The 19,379-nt window shown below is 45.4% G+C and overlaps 2 protein-coding genes across 6 annotated transcripts in view; one reads left to right on the top strand and one right to left on the bottom strand.

Moving 5' to 3' along the window:
• The window catches only part of ANTXR1 (ANTXR cell adhesion molecule 1), a 204,533-nt gene that overhangs the window by 32,474 nt on the left and 152,680 nt on the right, over positions 1-19,379 (bottom strand). The window lies entirely within an intron of this gene.
• GFPT1 (glutamine--fructose-6-phosphate transaminase 1) overlaps positions 1-19,379 on the top strand; it is a 44,657-nt gene that overhangs the window by 18,147 nt on the left and 7,131 nt on the right. For 2 of the 5 annotated variants that reach the window (XR_014010298.1, XM_081203037.1), the window contains exons 8-17: positions 214-293; positions 2,528-2,581; positions 4,529-4,634; positions 7,100-7,263; positions 7,886-7,981; positions 9,115-9,212; positions 12,337-12,457; positions 12,714-12,770; positions 15,648-15,805; positions 18,043-18,157. Coding sequence is in view for 4 of the 5 variants with exons in the window: in XM_081203037.1 (XP_081059163.1) it covers positions 214-293; positions 2,528-2,581; positions 4,529-4,634; positions 7,100-7,263; positions 7,886-7,981; positions 9,115-9,212; positions 12,337-12,457; positions 12,714-12,770; positions 15,648-15,805; positions 18,043-18,157 (1,049 nt within the window). In the remaining variant the exon portion in view is untranslated. The remainder of the gene's footprint in view (positions 1-213; positions 294-2,527; positions 2,582-4,528; positions 4,635-7,099; positions 7,264-7,885; positions 7,982-9,114; positions 9,213-12,336; positions 12,458-12,713; positions 12,771-15,647; positions 15,806-18,042; positions 18,158-19,379) is intronic. The other 3 variants (XM_081203034.1, XM_081203035.1, XM_081203036.1) reach the window with 3 other exon arrangements.

The following is a 19,379-nucleotide window of genomic DNA, read 5'->3' as shown; positions in this document are numbered from 1 at the left end:
CCACCCCAGGCCCATAGCCCTGCCCCCTCCTCACAGGATGCTTTGCTTGAACTTGCTATCTCCAGGCCAAACTTTCTTCCCCTTGGTTATATCCTTCAACTTGGCTGTGCTGACACTTAGCTAAGCTGCAAATGTGATTAGGCCTTCCAAAGGGAAGAATCAACGCAGAAACCAGTGTTTATTGGCCATGACAGCTGGATGTCTTGTTTTCAGGAGAGGAAGCCCCCTGCTCATTGGAGTGCGGAGTGAGCACAAGCTTTCTACTGACCACATTCCAATACTGTACAGAACAGGTAAATATCACAGCTCGAGGAATTTCTCAACTCATTTCATAGAATCATAGAATCCTAGAGTTGGAAGAGACCACAAGGGCCATCGAGTCCAACCCCCTGCCAAGCAGGAAACACCATCAGAGCATTCCTGACATATGGTTGTCAAGCCTCAGCTTAAAGACCTCCAAAGAAGGAGACTCCACCACACTCCTTGGCAGCAAATCCCACTGTCGAACAGCTCTTACTGTCAGGAAGTTCTTCCTAATGTTTAGGTGGAATCTTCTTTCTTGTAGTTTGGATCCATTGCTCCACGTTCCAGTTTGTCAGTGTCCTTCTTGAATTGTCTTCTTTAATGCAAGTGTGGCAGAAGTGAGAAGCTTGGTACTATCTGCTAAATTAAAACAAAATAAAAAAATTCCTTCCAGCAGCACCTTAGAGACCAACTAAGTTTGTTATTGGTGTGAGCTTTTGTGTGCATGCACACTTCTTCAGATATGCTAAATTAATACCTTATTAATATGGAGATGAGATGCTATGGGAGACTTCTAAAAAGCAAACCCTATTGTGCACTGCGTTCCTTAGTTGGATTTGGATTGTGGAAAGTGCAGAAAAATCTAGTTCTGTTCTTATAATGTTAGAAGTCGTGGCTCTGGGTAGGTGGTGGGCACTCCTTCATTGGAGGCTTTTAAGCAGAATTTGGATGGCCATCTGTGAGGGATTCTTTAGGTGTGATTCCTGCATTGCAGGGGGTTGGGCTAAATGGCCCTTGGGGGCTCGTCCAACTCTACAGTTCTGTGACCTGCTCTACAAACCTGTATTGGCTTTGCAACAGCTGATGCATCACACTTTCCCTAAACGCATCCCTGTGGTCCTAGTTTTAGCGGAGGTGCTGTGAATCCTTGCTTAGAGATCCCGCTTGGCCTCTTCTTCCCCAGCTCTCACAAACCCTGTACTGTTCCTAGGGATTTCTGGGCAGAGGGAAGGAATGATTGTTAAATCAATCCACCCTTAGATACACAGTGAGCAGCTTGGTTGTAAGCGACTCCCCTCATTTTGCATAATAACACGATATACCTTGTGCACGTGGCACCTTAGCTGTCTGTATGAAGACTGACCAGTATCTTCAGCTCGTCTTGTCCCCCAGCAGAACATCCCTGAGGCTTTAGGAATGTATTTATTCCCTTTAACTGGATGGCAACTAATGCTACAGTTCTATAGGCTTGCCTGAGAATTCCAGTATCTCCTCAGCAAGGTTTATTGGCCCCTGTGGCGATCACACAGGGCCCCCGGACGTTTCACCGTCTATTGATCCCTGTGCCACCACTTTATTTCTCGCTGCCACCACCCAGGCCCTACCTGGTACAATACTGAGTCCAGTCAGGGTTAAGTTGGAACATAAACTTCTGTTTATTTACTGCAGTTTAACAAGCATGTGGTTTCATAAACAGTCAATTACATTCATGAGCTGCCTATCCAGGCCTATAACCTCCACTACCTGCTCTCACTCACTAAACCACCTCTCAGATATTTACTTGTCTTCCTAGCCCCTAACTATTCCTGACTCAGCTTATTTCGCTACACTAACTCAACCTACCCACAAACTCTATCCCAATTCACTCCCACTCCAACCAACCACCCAACTCGCAAGGAACTCCTCCCTTTGCCCCTCCCAGAGCTGGTTTTATAGTTCCTCTGACTCCACCCCCTGGGTCCTGATTGGGTAACTCGTTTAACTATTTCACCTCCAGCACTCTCATATGTTAACGTCATAGCCCCTTCTTTATTTATTTTATTTGAATCTCAACTTTCAGCAAGCAACCCAGGATAGGTGACTGGCTGAACACTGTCTAGCAAAGTTTGTGACTCGGCAGGGGTTTGTAGCTGGTATCCTCCCACTGTTCTGCTCCAAGTATCTCCATGCTGATGCTTCACCTTTCCATGCAACCTGTCATTTAGTCTTGTTATGAAGGTTTATTGGAAGTATCTATCCCAGGTGCAAATGCTAATTCAGGTATTCAAGTGGGACAATGGGCACAGGAGCCCTCCACTGCTGCTGCAAAACAGCTTCATCTAGGCCCCATGGGACTGAAATTCGCAGGACTTAACACAGCTCAAAAAGCGCCGTGTGAACTGCACTTCCAAGCGAAAAGTCTGCCTTCTGCTTTTCTCTAATTTTTATTTTAAATTGACATTGCTGAAGTTTCTCTTGTTGTCAATGACACACTGAAGTTACTTTTTTCATATTGCACTTTCAGCCACACAACCTATGGATCATTCTATTGATGGAATATCCATTAAAATGGAGAAAGGTGCCTGAGACATAATTCTTCATTCGATGAGGAGTCCTGAAAATGAATTAAGACAATCACTTTCTCTTTAATATGTAGCTGATTGCTTTCCATTTGAGAGGAGGGACCAGCTTCACAGGGTATAGTCTGCTGCTATGTTCATTTGAGCAGAACTTTTCATTCCTTAGCCTTCTTTTCTGGGTGCAGAAGTGCATACAGAAACAGTGTTCTTGGATTTTGATTGTCAAGGTGTGTAACCTTGTTTGTTCAATGGAAAGTGATGGCAACATATTAAAGAGATGGCATTGGGGCGGGAGATTCTGCATGCGAGAATCCTAATGGGGCTTTCCCACTTAACCAAAAGGTCCTCTGACCCCTCTCTCGCCTTCTCTGGTTTCTCTGCCTTCTGCTGTTAATTTGCCTTCTGCAAATTAATTTTGTTAATTTGAAACCAACATCCAGATTTCAGGATGTCTGACTTAACTGGAACTGGCCTTCTTCTTTTTTAAGTCAGTATCAACATGAGAGCCATGTTTTAATACTAAAATTTAGAATACATTTAACATTGGTGCTATCAAGTACTGATCTGAATACTAACAGTTTGCCAGTGGGTAGATAATCATGGTAAAAATGGGGGCAATCCCAGGAAAAATATATAAGCAAATCCAAATATCTTTGCCTTTAAGGAAGAGCTGCTTGTTCTGTGATTCACTGCTGCTTTAAATCATTTGTGTGCAAATGTTCTTTGCAGAACATGCCCATATTTTAATAGCTCTGACTGTCAGGTGTCTTAAGACTTCAATCCATCTTGTGTCCTATGGGAGCCAGTTCCATAGATTTAACTAGACAGTTCATACTAAAACTGGCGCTCGTTCCCACAGGATGCAGGGATGACCACCAGTTTCTATGACTTTAAAAGAGGATTAGACAAATTCATGGAGGAGAGGGCTATCAATGGCTGCCAGCCACGAAGGCTATGCTCTGCCTCCACAGTTGGTCCTTGGTATTTTTGACAATTGTGAGAGTCATCCTGAATCAATACTTTTTAAGGTACAACATGCTTGACTCTAGAGCAGCCTGTTCAAAATACATTCTTCACTTCCCCAGTCCAAGTTCTCCTAATGCAAACTACTCCAGCTAGCTCAGTTCTCTTCAGAAAAGCTATTCTGGCTCTGAGGTTTTGAGGGCAGCAACCCAACACCTGTATTAGCTGCCTGTCCAGGGCCCACGTTGAATTCAAGTTTAAGAACACCTGATTGTCATCTTTTTTTTTTTAAATTGACAAACACAGAACTAATTCAAAAAGGCTTGGATGTTGTGCATGCGGAAATTGCTTAGAAATTGGCTAGTTTAAATCGTGTTTTTAAGAAAAGCTAGACTGTCATTTTTACATGACAGTCCCCACTCCACACCAAAAGGCATTCAAATGTTTCACATCCTTCATCCTTAATCAAAGCTGAGAGCCAGTGTGGTGTAGTGGCAAGGGTGTCTGACTAGGACCTGGGAGACCAGGGTTTGAATCCTCACTCAGCCGAGAAGCTCACTGGATGACCTTGGACCAGTCACTGCCTCCTAGCCTAACAGGGTTGTTGGGATAAAATGGTGATGCAGAGGAGAAGTCCGCTGGCCTCCCTGAGCTGTGTGGAGGAAAAGTAGGATATAAATGGAAGAAGTAAATAAATAACATAAAATTGCACAAGGCAGACTCCCTGGGAAAGCCTCCTGCACAGCTCCTGTTGAAATGAAAAGGCAGTGGCATTGGTCTTGCCCACTTCCTTTCAATGGTGCTTCTGCAGGAAATATTCCCGTGGACTATGCCAGCAACCTTTAAGAAAGTGAAGCTTCATGTTGGTACTGTGACTTGGTGACTTGGGGTGAATTTTATCAAAGGAATGAGGTGCCTTCGTTTGCTGTCAGTTGCTTTGTGCGCTCTTAATGGCAGCTAACTGAGCTTTCTTGTCTCCGCAGGCAAAGACAAGAAGGGGAGTTGCAGCCTTTCCCGGGTGGACAGCACCACCTGCCTCTTTCCTGTCGAGGAGAAAGCGGTGGAGTACTACTTTGCATCGGATGCGAGGTCTGTGGCCCCTGTGGAGTCAGCCAAAGTCGCCTTGTCCTTGGCTTCTCACAGCATTCACCAAGGAGGAGGTTGACTGCTAGGCCACCTCTCTTGGATGAAGGACCAGAGGGGAGAAGAGAGAGTGAATGGCATTTGTGTGTCACTTTCAAGTAGCATGTGTGTTATATGTGGCATAAAATGTTTCCTGACGCAACCTGTTTTGTGGACACCTTCAGCACCTAGCGTGCTTCCAGTGGAACAGGAAATGGGTGTGAATCTAACAGACCAGGTACTCTTGGTGTCAGAGGCTCTAAGGCAGGCTTCCTCAACCTTGGCCCTCCAGATGTTTTTGGCCTACAACTCCCATGATCCCTAGGTAGCAGGACCAGTGGTCAGGGGTGATGGGAATTGTAGTTTCAAAACATCGGGAGGGCCGAGGTTGAGGAAGCCTCCTGCTCTAAGGCTTCTGATTATCCTAGAGCCAGCAGGGTATAGCTGATAGTCTGGGACCAGCTTGCTGCTATTTTAAATTGCTCTCCTGCCTTTCCTCACAAAGGTGCCCAGAAGGACTCATGACTTCACAGTTGTGTGGGTGTTTGAAGCTTTCCAAGTGGCCTCAGGTCAATTGCTATATCTCTGCCTAACATGTGGTGAGGAACCATATATGTTGGTGTCAGCTCCCTAGAGGGAGAGAAGGATAGCAGTTAACTTTCCTGTCCTAATAGCATCGCTGTAGACCGCAGCAGATGTATGGAATATTTGCAAAAATAAATAAATAGAATTATTTATTAGCAAACCTGAATGGCTTCCTACTCCTTAGCAGTTCTGGGATCAGTTCTCCTGTAGTGTTTCAGCTCCCTTTTACCCACTCACCCACTGTTTAGTTTACTAAGCTTATCAGGCAGCCTATTTGGTCCTGTTGAAAGAGGAAAGTGAAGCTACCAAATGTCTAAGCTGATTGGGGTGCATTCTGACCCCAACAACTTCTCAAAATAGAGTAAAGAACACCATAGCATTTTGTGTGTGTCATAAATTTCATTTTTATGCTATTATACCTCTTCAAAGGGACGCGGGTGGCGCTGTGGCCTAAACCACTGAGCCTAGGGCTTCCCAATCAGAATGTTGGCGGTTCGAATCCCTGCAACGGGGTGAGCTCCTGTTGCTCAGTCCCTGCTCCTGCCCACCTACCAGTGTGAAAGCGTGTCAGAGTGCAAGTAGATAAATAGGTACCACTCCGGTGGGAAGGTAAATGGTGTTTCCGTGCGCTGCTCTGGTTCGCCAGAAGCAGCTTAGTCATGCTGGCCACATGACCTGGAAGCTAAAATCGAAATGAGCACCACAATCCCAGAGTCATCCGCAACTGGACCTAACGGTCAGGGGTCCCTTTACATTTACCTTCTACCTCTTCAAAAGCAAAGGAATATTTGGGTGTGTAGTTTAATTATGGTTCTAGTCAACCCAGCTAAGTTCTACTCAGAGCAAAACTATTAAAATATTGAACCTCAGTCATGTGCATTAACTTCAGTAGGTCAACTATGCGCAAAACTAGCATTGGATAAAAACCATGTTTTATGCAGGGTGCTCTGTTTTTGGGTACAAAACAACCCACAAAACGATTGCAGGGGTCTGTTGGAGCCCAGGCAAGCATTTTACCCTAAGGGTTAATTCTGCTCCAATTCGACTTTCTTGGCACAGGAGTTAACACTCTGAGGGTACAAACCTGCTACACATTACTTATTTGTAAGTAGGGGGCACCTTTCATGCTATTTGGGTACATTAGACCCATTTCTTCTCAGCCCAATATTTAGGCATCTTTTCTGTTTTCTTTTCAAGAGCTTACTGATAGTCCAGTGAACTGATAGTCCAATGAGGAATTTAAATTAACATTGTGGGGGGGGGGGTCGGGTCCAATTAGACCATGTTTTTGGAATGCACAGCCAATTAAATCTATTTTCTTATGTTAAACAGGAATGATTTTGTGATCAGTCATGATCTTTCTTTCTAGCTGGTCTTAAAAGGGCCTGTAAAAAAAATGGAAGAGGGTTAAATAAATGCAATAAAATTTGCATAAGAGCTGAAAAGTAGGTTACAGTAAAATGATAAAGTAATGATGTTAAAAACGATCTAGTTAATATGTTAAGTTGCAGACCCTTCATAGTTTTTTGGAGGGGAGTCTGTAGTTGTATTCCAATTCAGCATTGTATTATTTATCATCATTAGTAGTCGTAGTAGTATTTCAAAGTGTATATAAAAATACAATAGGATCAGTCATCTCAACTCTTATCTCAAGAGTGGTATATCTACTCTTGCAAACACTCTGGTTCTAATATGGTTTCATTACTGGATAACTGGAGTCCAATTGTTTTTATAATGTGCCTATTCTGTGAATCTTACAAGTTATTTGCCCATAAGCATAATAGTCCAGATTCTTCTCCTTGTAGCTTCCATAGATGGAAGTTGAACCATTCTCTACTCTTTTACAGTGCAGTTATTGAGCACACCAACCGAGTGATTTTTCTGGAGGATGATGATGTGGCAGCTGTTGTGGACGGCCGTCTCTCCATCCATCGAGTCAAGCGCACAGCGGCTGATCATCCTAGTCGCGCTGTCCAGACCCTACAAATGGAGCTCCAGCAAATCATGAAGGGTATGTCTATGTTGATAGTCAGGGCTTCCCAGTTTCAGGTGTGTGTGTTTGTTTGTGAAGATCCTTCCTGGAGATTTGCGGGGACACAGGCTACCTACTTGGAGGCTTACAATTTTTTAAAAAATGGCACAAAATGGGAAACTCAGGTAGTAATTTCTAAACAGTTGTTCCTATCATGATCAGGTGGCACAGTCCAACAGCAGGACTCCATCGGCTCTGCTGTTTCACAGTTGTAGTTTATGTATCATAACTGAATTGGCTGCGTTTTATTCTTTTCTTTACATTTCCCAGGCAATGTTGTTTAGCCCATGTTCACTGTACTAAAATATTTATATATAAGAAGTTGCAATAATAATAATAAAACATCACGTTCTGAAATAACAAACAAGAAAATATAAAGAATTTCTGCATCAGCAAAAAGGACAAAATTATATTAGGATGGCTACTCTCCTATACATACTAGTAAGCAGGACATTTTTCAGCCAGAGCTCTCCAGAACTCAGTTCTGACACCTCTCAGGTGGTCGCCATTGCCATCAACAGGTAGCTTTGTCAACAGAATAAACATTGCAGTGTTGTTTCCATCCTGTCTACATTTTGCTGCTGTTATTATTTTTTTTAAGGTAACTTCAGTTCATTCATGCAAAAGGAAATTTTTGAACAACCAGAATCCGTTGTCAACACCATGAGAGGAAGAGTCAACTTTGATGACTACACCGGTAACTAAGTCAAAAGCATGTCAATGGAGTTTTGGTTTTTGAGGCGCTTTTGCTTAATAAAGCACTGCTGATTAAGGGGGGAGGGGACACAACAGGATGGTCTGTATACGGAGAAAATCTCTGTCCCTTTTGCCTTACGTAATGTAAGGATGATTCATAGAATTGTAGAGTTGGAAGGGACGTGGGTGGCGCTGTGGGTAAAACCTCAGCGCCTAGGACTTGCCGATCACATGGTCGGCGGTTCGAATCCCAGTGGCGGGGTGCGCTCCCGTCGTTCGGTCCCAGCGCCGGCCAACCTAGCAGTTCGAAAGCACCCCCGGGTGCAAGTAGATAAATAGGGACCGCTTACCAGCGGGAAGGTAAACGGCGTTCTGTGTGCTGCTCTGGCTCACCAGATGCAGCTTCGTCACGCTGGCCACGTGACCCGGAAGTGTCTGCGGACAGCGCTGGCTCCCGGCCTCTAGAGTGAGATGAGCGCACAACCCTAGAGTCTGGCAAGACTGGCCCGAACAGGCAGGGGTACCTTTACCTTTTTACCTTTAGAGTTGGAAGGGAACCCAAGGTCCAATCCCTTCAATGCAGGGATCACAACTGAAGAATCCCTTACAGATGGCCAGCCCAACCTCTTCTCAAATACCTCCCATGAAGGAGAGTCCGCTACCTTCTGAGATAGTTGGTTCCACCATCAGACAGCTGAGGTAGAAGTTCTTCCACACTATTCCACCTCTGCATTCTGGTGATTGCATTTTGACCGCTTTGTACCGCTCCGGCGGGAAGGTGAACGGTGTTTCCATGCGCTGCTCTGGTTCGCCAGAAGTGGCTGGCAACATGATCTGGAAGCTGTCTGCAGACAAATGCCTGCTCCCTTGGCCAGTAAAGCGAGATGAGCGCCGCAACCCCAGAGTCGTCCGTGACTGGACCTAATGGTCAGGGGTCCCTTTACCTTTACTGTGCACTGTAGATGATGAGAGGAGGGGAAACTCTGAAATTCCTCTAAATGAACAATATAATTCCTGAAGTCTTAGTTGAAATGTCTTACGTTTTTCCTTGAGTTCTTGTTGTATTTGTTGTTATTATTATTATTATTATGGTCATGTTAAATACCAAAACCTTTGTGTCTACATTTATAATAGTGAATCTTGGGGGTTTGAAAGATCACATCAAGGAGATCCAAAGGTGTCGGCGTCTCATCCTAATTGCTTGCGGAACAAGCTACCACGCTGGAGTTGCAGTAAGTGGCTGACTTTGGGTTTTCCTTTGGAGTAGCATCTCAAACACATTGAACAAATTAGTAGTGCTGTGATCCTACCATGACGTCTGTGAAGCTACAGAGAGTGGGTGCTGATAGATGAATGCGGCTCTTTTATGGCTCCTTGTAACCGTGACCCATCCTTGTAGCATCATTTCATTGATCCGTTTGGTTCTACAGATGGGAGGCATATCTCACTGAAATTACCTACTGGGTCATTAATTCTTAACTGGAGCATGGAAAGACATACTCAGTAGAACACGTAGGAGACAACTCCTAGGGACTGAGGTCCCTTCCCCAATAAAATATTGGAGGGGGCAGGGCCCCTGAAAGTTGATGGGCATTGGCATTCAAATGGTGTGTGTGTACCGCATCATGAGATTGATTGTACGAGGCGGGGCTTACCCCCCCCCCCCCAATATTTTATTCAAGTTGGTACCCCTGGTTGAACATTTGGCATGTTGGGAGTCTTACCAGAATTGGAAACTCACTCCAGTTCTGATGTAATAAATCACATTTTCTTTGAGGCCTGTATAGTTTATTTTGCCTATGAGACTATGTTTTAATGATGCTGACCTTGGACCCTTTTTTTTAAAAAAATGATATTTATTAAAATTTCAGAAACAAAAAAATACATAGTTAAAAGTAAAAAAGACAAGGAAAAATATAGAAAAAAAACAAAAAAACATACAAAATATAGAAAAGAAAAAATATATATATAGAAAACACACTTAAAAACAAATTAATCCTTCCGTATCTTACATTTCATTTCCTTGCTTCCCTGACCTCCTCTCACCTCCCTTTTTTGTATTCCAGTTCAATTGGTTAATTCAGCAATTCCTTTCCCTCTTTGTTTTTGTCTTAGTCCTTTAACTTAATATATTATAGATTTAGATTCTCACCTATTAACCATCCATTTTTACATACACCTTTATGACATTGCTGCTAAAACCACTTAACTTCATTCTGACATTATTCTAACATTCATTAATTTTGCAATATTTCTGTAGGTACCGTATTTTTCGCTCTATAGGACGCACTTTTTCCCCTCCAAAAATGAAGGGGAAATGTGTGTGCGTCCTATGGAGCGAATGCAGGCTCCTTGGCTTCGCGGCGACGCGCCTGTCCTGGAAGCTGGAGGAGGAACAGAAGGGTCTCCTTCTGTTCAGCTTCGCTGAAGGGTGCTGCGCCTTTTCCCTCTCTGCGCAGCGCCTCTCCTGTGAAGGAGAGGCGCTGCGCAGAGAGAGAGAGAAGGCGCAGCGCCCCTTGAGCGACGCGCCTGTCACGCGAAGCCGGAGGAGGAACAGAAGGGACTCCTTCTGTTCCTCCTCCCGCATCGCAGCGACGCGGCTGTCCTGGAAGCCGAAGGAGGAACAGAAGGGTCTCCTTCTGTTTGTCCTCCCGCTTCGCTGAAGGGCGCTGCGCCTTCTCCCTCTCTGCGCAGCGCCTCTCCTGTGAAGCAGAGGCGCTGCGCAGAGAGAGAGAGAGAGAAGGCGCAGCGCCCCTTGAGCGGCGCGCCTGTCATGCGAAGCCGGAGGAGGAACAGAAGGGTCTCCTTCTGTTCCTCCTCCCGCTTCGCAGCGATGCGCCTGTCGAGCGAAGCCCGAGGAGGAACAGAAGGGTCTCCTTCTGTTCCTTCTCCAGCTTCGCTGAAGGGGCGCTGCGCCCTCTCCCTCTCTGCTCAGCGCCTCTCCTGTGAAGGAGAGGCGCTACGCAGAGAGAGAGAGAAGGCGCAGCGCCCCTTGAACGACGCGCCTGCCATGCGAAGCCGGAGGAGGAACAGAAGGGTCTCCTTCTGTTCCTTCTCCAGCGTCGCTGAAGGGGCGCTGCGCCCTCTCCCTCTCTGCACAGCGCCTCTCCTGTGAAGGAGAGGCGCTGCGCAGAGAGAGAGAGAAGGCGCAGCGCCCCTTGAACGACGCGCCTGCCATGCGAAGCCGGAGGAGGAACAGAAGGGACTCCTTCTGTTCCTCCTCCCGCTTCGCAGCGACGCGCCTGTCCAGTGAAGCCCGAGGAGGAACAGAAGGGTCTCCTTCTGTTCCTTCTCCAGCTTCGCTGAAGGGTGCTGTGCCTTCTCCCTCTCTGCGCAGCACCTTTCCTGTGAAGGAGGGGCGCTGCACAGAGAGAGAGAAGGCGCTACGCCCCTTGAGCGGCGCGCCTGCCATGCAAAGCCGGAGGAGGAACAGAAGGGTCTCCTTCTGTTCCTTCTCCAGCTTCGCTGAAGGGTGCTGTGCCTTCTCCCTCTCTGCGCAGCACCTTTCCTGTGAAGGAGGGGCGCTGCACAGAGAGAGAGAAGGCACAGTGCCCCTTCAGCGACGCGTCTGTCCTGGCTTCTGCTTTAACCCTGCGCAGCCTCTTTGGGCAGCGGGAGCCTTCATCCCGCTGCCCTGAAGAGGCTTGGCGGGGTTACCCCAGAAGCCAGAACAGCCACACGGTATCCCAGAAGCCAGATCCCTCTTGCTGTTCTGGCTTCTGGGGTTCAGAATAATTTTTTCTTGTTTTCCGCCTCCCAAAACTAGGTGCGCCCTATGGTCCGGTGCGCCCTATGGTGCGAAAAATACGGTAGTCTTTAAATTTCTTCCAATCTTCTTCCACCAACTCTTCTCCCTGGTCTCGGATTCTGCCAGTCATTTCCGCCAATTCCATGTAGTCCATCACCTTCATCTGCCATTCTTCCAGAGTGGGTAGATCTTGTGTCTTCCAATACTTTGCAATAAGTATTCTTGCTGCTGTTGTGGCATACATAAAGAAAGTTCTGTCCTTCTTTGGCACCAATTGGCCGACCATGCCCAGGAGAAAGGCCTCTGGTTTCTTCGGAAAGGTATATTTAAATACTCTTTTCATTTCATTATAAATCATCTCCCAGAAAGCCTTAATCCTTGGGCACGTCCACCAAAGGTGAAAGAATGTACAGGACCCTTTTTTTGTTTTTTGCACTGAAACTGAAAAGCCAAAATGGCACCCATTGTCCCTGCACGCTTTCTCTCTCTTTAAGCGACACAAAGATGGAGAGTGGGAGCAGGAAGTGCTCCTTCCAGAATCTGCTGCACTGCTTCATGGGTTGAGTAGTACGTGACGTCCCTCCTTTTTATTTTATTTTCTTTACCAGACACGCCAAGTTCTGGAAGAGTTGACTGAATTGCCTGTCATGGTAGAACTTGCCAGTGACTTTCTGGACAGGAACACTCCAGTCTTCAGAGATGATGTCTGCTTCTTCATCAGCCAGTCAGGTACGGACGGGTCTTTGGCCTGGGAGCAGTGCTGGGCAGGTGGCAGGCCAACCTAAGACCAGTAGGTGGCTACCTTTTGCTAGGCTCATGACCTTTGACCTGGCGTGCTACCGAGGAGGGAGGTGTGGAATCCAGCAGCCACCAAGTCCAGTCAGGATTCTCCCGGCTGGAGCTCTTAGCACATGGTACTTCTTGGCCATTGCTCATACAAACAATGTGTGTTTCTGTTTGTTTGTTTGTTTGTTTGTGTTTTTAGAAGTAATGAGTTCGGCATGCTTAGAACCAGACATGTGCAAGTTATCCGGGGCAAAATGTAAGAGTTTCAAAACAAAGGACAAAGCCTGTGTGAATGTAGTGAAATGCAGCCTGAATTTCATGCCTAATGCTGAGCTTCAGATATAAGCTAAAAATTAAATCATGTGGATACATGTTTGTTCATTATGTGTTTGTGATATTTATCTCTCTGTCCCACCTTTTCCTTGGTCCGGGACTCAAGGTGTGTCTTACACAAATTAAAACAACACAGACAAAATGCAAAAAATTGAAAATGGTTAAAAAGTAATTAAACTCTAATAGAACTAAAACATTATTATTTTTTTAAAAAATCAGGTGTATAGCTACACATTACTGAAGGACCCTTACTACTTTACCAGAAAAGTAGTTTTGACTATTTATACCAGGGGTCAGCAAACGTTTTCAGCAGGGAGCCGGTCCACTGTCCCTCAGACCTTGTGGGAAGTCGGACTATATATATATATTTTGGGGGAATAAACTAATTCCTATGCCCCACAAATAACCCAGAGATGCATTTTAAATAAAAGGACACATTCTACTCATGTAAAAACACGCTGATTAAAATTCTTTTCGAAGCCGCCCAGAGTGGCTGGGGAAGCCCAGCCAGATGGGCGGGGTATAAATAATAAATTATTATTATTAATTATTATTATTATTATTATTATTATTATTATTATTATTATTATTATTATTCCCGGACTGTCCGCGGTCTGGATTTAGAAGGCGATTGGGCCGGATCTGGCCCCCAGGCCTTAGTTTGCCTACCCATAATTCATACTATAATATAGTATAAGTAAAAAGGGGCTAAATAGTCAAAACTGTTTTTTATAATCACTTCCAGCACTACTGCTGCATTGAAAATGAAATGTTACCGTTCAGATGAAATGGTTGAAGCCTGGGCACTTTAGTTTGCCAAAAAAAACTTGTTCTGTGGAATAAAAGCTAAAAGCCAATTGTAGAATCTTCTGCCCTCCTGGACACATGAGTCGTATTGGGTAGTCACAAACATCAGATTCCTCGCAGGGTTTCCCATCCCTCTGGGGCAGCCTTCACCGACCAATGCCCTCCAGATGTTGTTGGACTGCAACTCCCATCAGCCCCAGCCAACACAGCTGATGGGAGTTGTAGTCCAACAACATCTGGAGACTCCTTTAATGCACAGTGATTTCTTCTTTGGCCAGGGGAACTGCTAGAATATAATCTGATCATAGAAGGCGCCTCTTAGAATGCTCCCTGCTGACCATAGTGATAGTAGCTGGCCAAAGGAACGGTAGGCATTGGCAGTCAGCAGGCTGGGGATTTGACACCCTCTGCTGGTGATTTGTAGGCATGTCTGTAATCTTCTTTGCCATGCACTTGGTTTTCCTGTTGTTTCAGCATTTTCAGTGTACAGTGGTGCCTCGCAAGACGAAAAGAATTCGTTCCGCGAGTCTTTTCGTCTTGCGATGTTTTTCGTCTTGCGAAGCACGGTCCGTCGCAACTGCGCCTCTTCAAGCGGCTTTAAAAAAAAAGTGCAAGACGTTTTCATCTTGCGAAGCAAGCCCATAGGGAAATTCGTCTAGCGAAGCAACGCAAAACCGAAAAACCCTTTCGTCTTGCGAGTTTTTCGTCTTGCGAGGCATTCGTCTTGCGGGGCACCACTGTAATGATAAATAATGAATTCTCTAAATTCGTAAGAAGTAGTTAGTAGTTTGAATTGTTTTATGAAAAGCAGCTGTAATTATGTCCTGTAGTTTAACTCCATACGCATAACACACAGAGCCATCTAGACAGATCAGTCTAGATTTACTTGAGTGCCAGTGGAATATATGAATGGTTCATTGGTAGGGAGATTTCTTTCCAGTATGTATTGCTAAAAGGATTTGGAATCCTGTGGACATTGTCGCCATTTACTTCTCTTTCTCAAGGAAGCAGAGGGTGGCCAGTGACTTAGTATTTGCCCAGTTTAACATATTTATTCTTGCCCTTTGCATCATTCCAAAAACAGTGTGCAATTTGGATATTGTTTAAAATGAATAACACCCCCTCAGTTTGCTTTCTTAACATCTGGCTGCTATTCTCATTACAATATCTTGTCCGGTTTATTTAGATATTTTATATCTTGCCTTTCTGCATCTGGGTATACTCCAGGCAGCTCACATAAAGGAACAAGAACAAATCATAAAGTCCAAATCAGCAATATTATGTTTTCCCTAGCTAGTATGCTGTTGTAATGCAGCTGCCTTCTGTTCATGAAGAAGTGGAAGAACTAGAGCTCTTCAGAGAGCATTGCTGCTTTGCTTAGGTCTGTGGTTTCTCGTCTATGGTGCGTATCTTGCAGCAGCAAAAAAAAAGTTAATGCAATTCTAGGCTGCATCAACAGAAGTTGAGTGTCCAAATCAAGGGAAGAAATAATAACACACTATTCTTCCTGGATCATACCCAGCCTATAGTCCTGTGTCTAGTTCTGGACACCACAGTTTAAGAAGGATATTAAATGCTGGAAGGGTGTGCAGAGGAGGATGACCGAAACGATAAGGGTCTGGAAACCAAACCTAATGAGGAACAATTGAGGGAATTAGGTATGTTTAGTGTAGAGAAGGCTGAGAGGTGATAGGATAGCCACCTTCAAATATCTGAAGGACTGTCACATAGAAGGTGGAACAAGCTTGGTTTCTGTTGCTCCAGAGGGTAGGATCTGAAGCAGTGAGTTCAAATGACAAGAAAGGAGATTCTGAGTAAACATCAGGAATGACTTTTTGATGGCAAGAACTGTTGGACAGTGGAACGGTCTCCCCTGGAAGGTGGTGGACTCTCCTTCATTAGGGGTTTTTAAGCAGAGGGGGTTGGGCTAGAATGATTCTATGGCCTCCAGGTTGAGCATTTCCTGACTCTGATGGTGCCTGTCTCTCTGCAGGTGAGACAGCAGACACCCTGATGGCCCTACGCTACTGCAAGGAGAGAGGAGCCCTGACTGTAGGAATCACAAATACTGTGGGGAGCTCCATATCTCGCGAGACAGACTGCGGGGTTCACATCAATGCTGGGCCAGAGATTGGGGTTGCCAGCACAAAGGTAAGGGTTCCTTGTATCGTCAGAGGCACTCACACTTGGCACCAATAAAGCTCCGTTGAGTCACGTAGATTTGCATATCCTGTAATACATGCTTCTGTTCTGAATCTTATGCTTCACTGCAGGGGGTTGGACTAGATGACCCTCAGGATCCCTTCCAAATCTACAATTCTGTGATTTCTCAAGGAAGCAGGGGCAGGCATAGGGGTTCTTTCCCAGTTCATCTACAGTGTGCAGAGGGTGTTTAGAAATACCCGCATTTTGAATAGTTCAGGTTGCGTTAAGTTGAAAGAGGCATAAGTTCTTAAAGAAATCCTCATTTGAAGTGCAGGCAGACAGCCCAACCCCTTTCCCAGCTATTATTTATTTGAATTTTTAGCTGCTTGTTACCCAGAAGCCTGCAATCGACTTATAATATATTTATTAAAACAAGAATTAAAATGTTAATGCATTCATGCAAAAACACAGTGCATAGAAATATACAAAGCAGCCCCCCGTAACAGTCACAGGAAGCGCACGCTACCAGTAAGAACATCCTCCCAGCTCAGTGGCTCCCAAACATGTTTGGGGCCCTGCCTGCTTGGGTTCTATAAACTCATCCCCAATGCCCTTTACGCTACCCTGTAAGAAACATTATTCCAAATAGTGGTCTGCATGAACCACTGTGAAAGATAACAGAACAATAAGATTTGAAACAGTAACAGTTGATTGCACACTGACTCAAATTCCAGTTACATCTACAGTGGTACATCTGGATACGAATGGGATCCGTTCCGGAGCCCCGTTCGCATCCTGAAGTAAACGTAAGACGCGTCTGCGCATGCGCAGGTCATGTTTCACCGCTTCCGTGCATGTGCATGACATAATTTTGAGCGTCTGCGCATGCACGAGTGGCGAAACCCGGAAGTAATGACTAAGTTTGTTCTAGGCATAAGCTTTTGTGTGCATGCACACTTCTTCAGATACACTGAAACAGAAACCACCAGACCCTTATATATAGTGGGAGGGTGGGGTGGGATTTTTCTCAGAAGGGTAGTAGGAGATGGGTGATTGGCTCAATGGGTATGATAAACCTGTTGATGATTGTTCACGACTGCAATTAGTCCTACAGGAAAAAGCAAGGGATAGTATGTAATCACCGTTTAGGATAAAGAATCGAAGTTAACTCAGACAATGCTTTCTGCAGGAAACTATTGATAAACTGAGAAGGCAGATGATGGAAATTGTCAGACAATGACAGGCCTTTTTCAAGTTGCAGTGGTGGAACCTCCAAATTAGAGTCAATACTTAGGAGTCAATAGAAAGTAGCTCCTCTAGATTAACAACAGTTTGAAATCAGTGCTTTTCCCTACATCTTGCCATTCAGTGCTCTAGATACTGGACCCCATCGGTCTCTAGAAACAAGGTTCTTCCAAAGAGGGATTTGGATTTAGGGCTGGACTAGGATGCACCCCCTCCCTCCGACACAGACACACACACATTTCCTCCTCAGAGCTAGCCTTTCTCTGCACTGAGCATGCCCAGGTTCTCAGCCTGCTCTTGAGTTGCTGGGTTGGGCCTATTGTTTCCTCTCTAATCAGGCTAGAAGGAAAAAGGAGAAGATTGCAGGGCCTGCCCCTTTCTGTCAGCCTTTAGACAGAATTTAGACAGAATTCAGGGGTATTGACTGCCCCCCCCCGCCCCCGCCACTTTCCTGCCTAAGGGTGTGAAGATGTACGAGTGCGAGTTGTGCCTTGGGTAGTAGTAGTAGTTTGGATTTGATATCCCGCCTTTCACTCCCCTCTGCCTCTGCCCAGGCATGAACAACAAAATTACAGAGCCTCCAGCTGTAAGGACTGGCCACACACTCAGCTGCTCCCTTATTCTTACTCTCCAGGTTAGCTAGGGTAATTGTTGTCATCAAGTACGTTTGAGGGTGGCCAGATTAGATGCCTGGTATAAGCTTGGCTTGATGGGTGGTGTCCCTTTGCTGGAGGTAAAATGAAAAGCCTTGTCTGTGGCGATGGAGCTCCCTTGGATTTGGTGTCCACCGGAAGAACCAATCCTTTCTGGTGCTTAGGGGCTGTGCTGGGTTTATGCCAGGGTCAAGTGGGATAGTGAAGCCCTGTGGGCACCTGAGGCCCCCACTTTTATCCCAGCAGTACCCTCCTGAGCTGCTTTCAGGTGTGAGTTTTGGGCAGCTTGCAGCATCTTAGCAAACCTGGCAAGCATACGCACAGTGATGTCCTCTCTTTCCGCAGGCCTACACAAGCCAATTTGTGTCGCTAGTGATGTTTGCGCTCATGATGTGTGACGACAGGATTTCCATGCAAGAAAGACGGAAAGAAATCATGCGAGGCCTCAAGTTATTGCCAGGTGCGTACGGGTGCTCTGTGGCATCATGACAAAATGTGATTCTTTGAAGGAGAAGAGCAAGGCGAGGATTGACTTGATGCGGGTAGTGGGACCTCTCACTTGCTTTCTGGTTTTCTGAGAAGCTGGGAGATTTGAAGCAGCAAGGATCTCATCCAGATCAGATCCCTCACTGCCACATAGCCTGCATGGAGCTGCCTCTGAAGCCAGAGTGTTCTCTGATGCTCCATTCTTGGTCAATCCACACAAGCTACCAATCCATTTTTAGGCATAGTTCAAAGTCCTGGTTATTAAACAGTTTTGGAGTAGGATCTTTGACAGGCTGCCTCCTGCTGCATGAACCTGTTTGTCTGCTGCACTCTTGCTGGAGGCCTTCCTCTGCAACCTGCTGCCATCAGAAGTCTTGGCTGGGTTGAGTGGCAGGGCCTTTTTGGTTCTGGCACCCAGATTCTGGACCTCAGGAAGCCTAGTTAGAATCATAGAATTGCAGAGTTGGAAGGGACCCTGAGGGTCATCTAGTCAAACTCCTTCAATGTAGGAATATGCAGCTGCAACCTTGACATTGTCAGCACCACACTCTAAACAGCTGAGCCCCTTTCTTCATGGTGACTAGTGCTCTCTCTCTTTTGCCAAGCTTTTGGTTGTGGTTTTTTGCTCATTGTTCATCTTACTGCTTTGATTATATTTTAATTGATGAAATTTGTCACTTTGGGGAGCTAAAGATGGCTCCCCTTTCCCTTTTTTATTAAAGATTTTATTGGTTTACAAAAGTATGAGCAATGACTTTCTTTTTTCCAAGTAACATTTTTACAAATGAAACATCAGTTTCATTTGTTGAGACATTAGTGTTATATTAGGAAGAAAAGGGGGAAAGAGGTAGAGGGGGAAAGGTGAGTGGGGGTGGGGTCGGGTTGCGATGTTTCTGTTTTACTTAATATATGTGTGGAGTTTTGTGTCAGCATCGTTTGTGCAGGTTCTCTGCTATTCACTTGTGTTCCTTCGGTGGTGAGAGAGGTTGGGGTTGGCCTAGGATGTGGTTGTTCATTTGTGATTGGCTGTGGTGATCTTTGTTTTCATGTGTGAGTGGGGTGGGTGGGTGGGTGTTTGGATCAGGTTAGCCATATTGGTTCGTATGCTGTTGGTGGATTTTTGTCATTGTCTTGTTGGGCTGTGTATGTGATAAAGGGGAGCCATACCGGGGTGAAGGTGTCTGCTAAAGATGGTT

This window comes from Podarcis bocagei, assembly GCF_964188305.1.
Source record: "Podarcis bocagei genome assembly, chromosome: 7".
Classification (NCBI taxonomy): Eukaryota; Metazoa; Chordata; class Lepidosauria; order Squamata; family Lacertidae; genus Podarcis; species Podarcis bocagei.
This window is presented reverse-complemented; position numbering and strand designations above follow the sequence as displayed.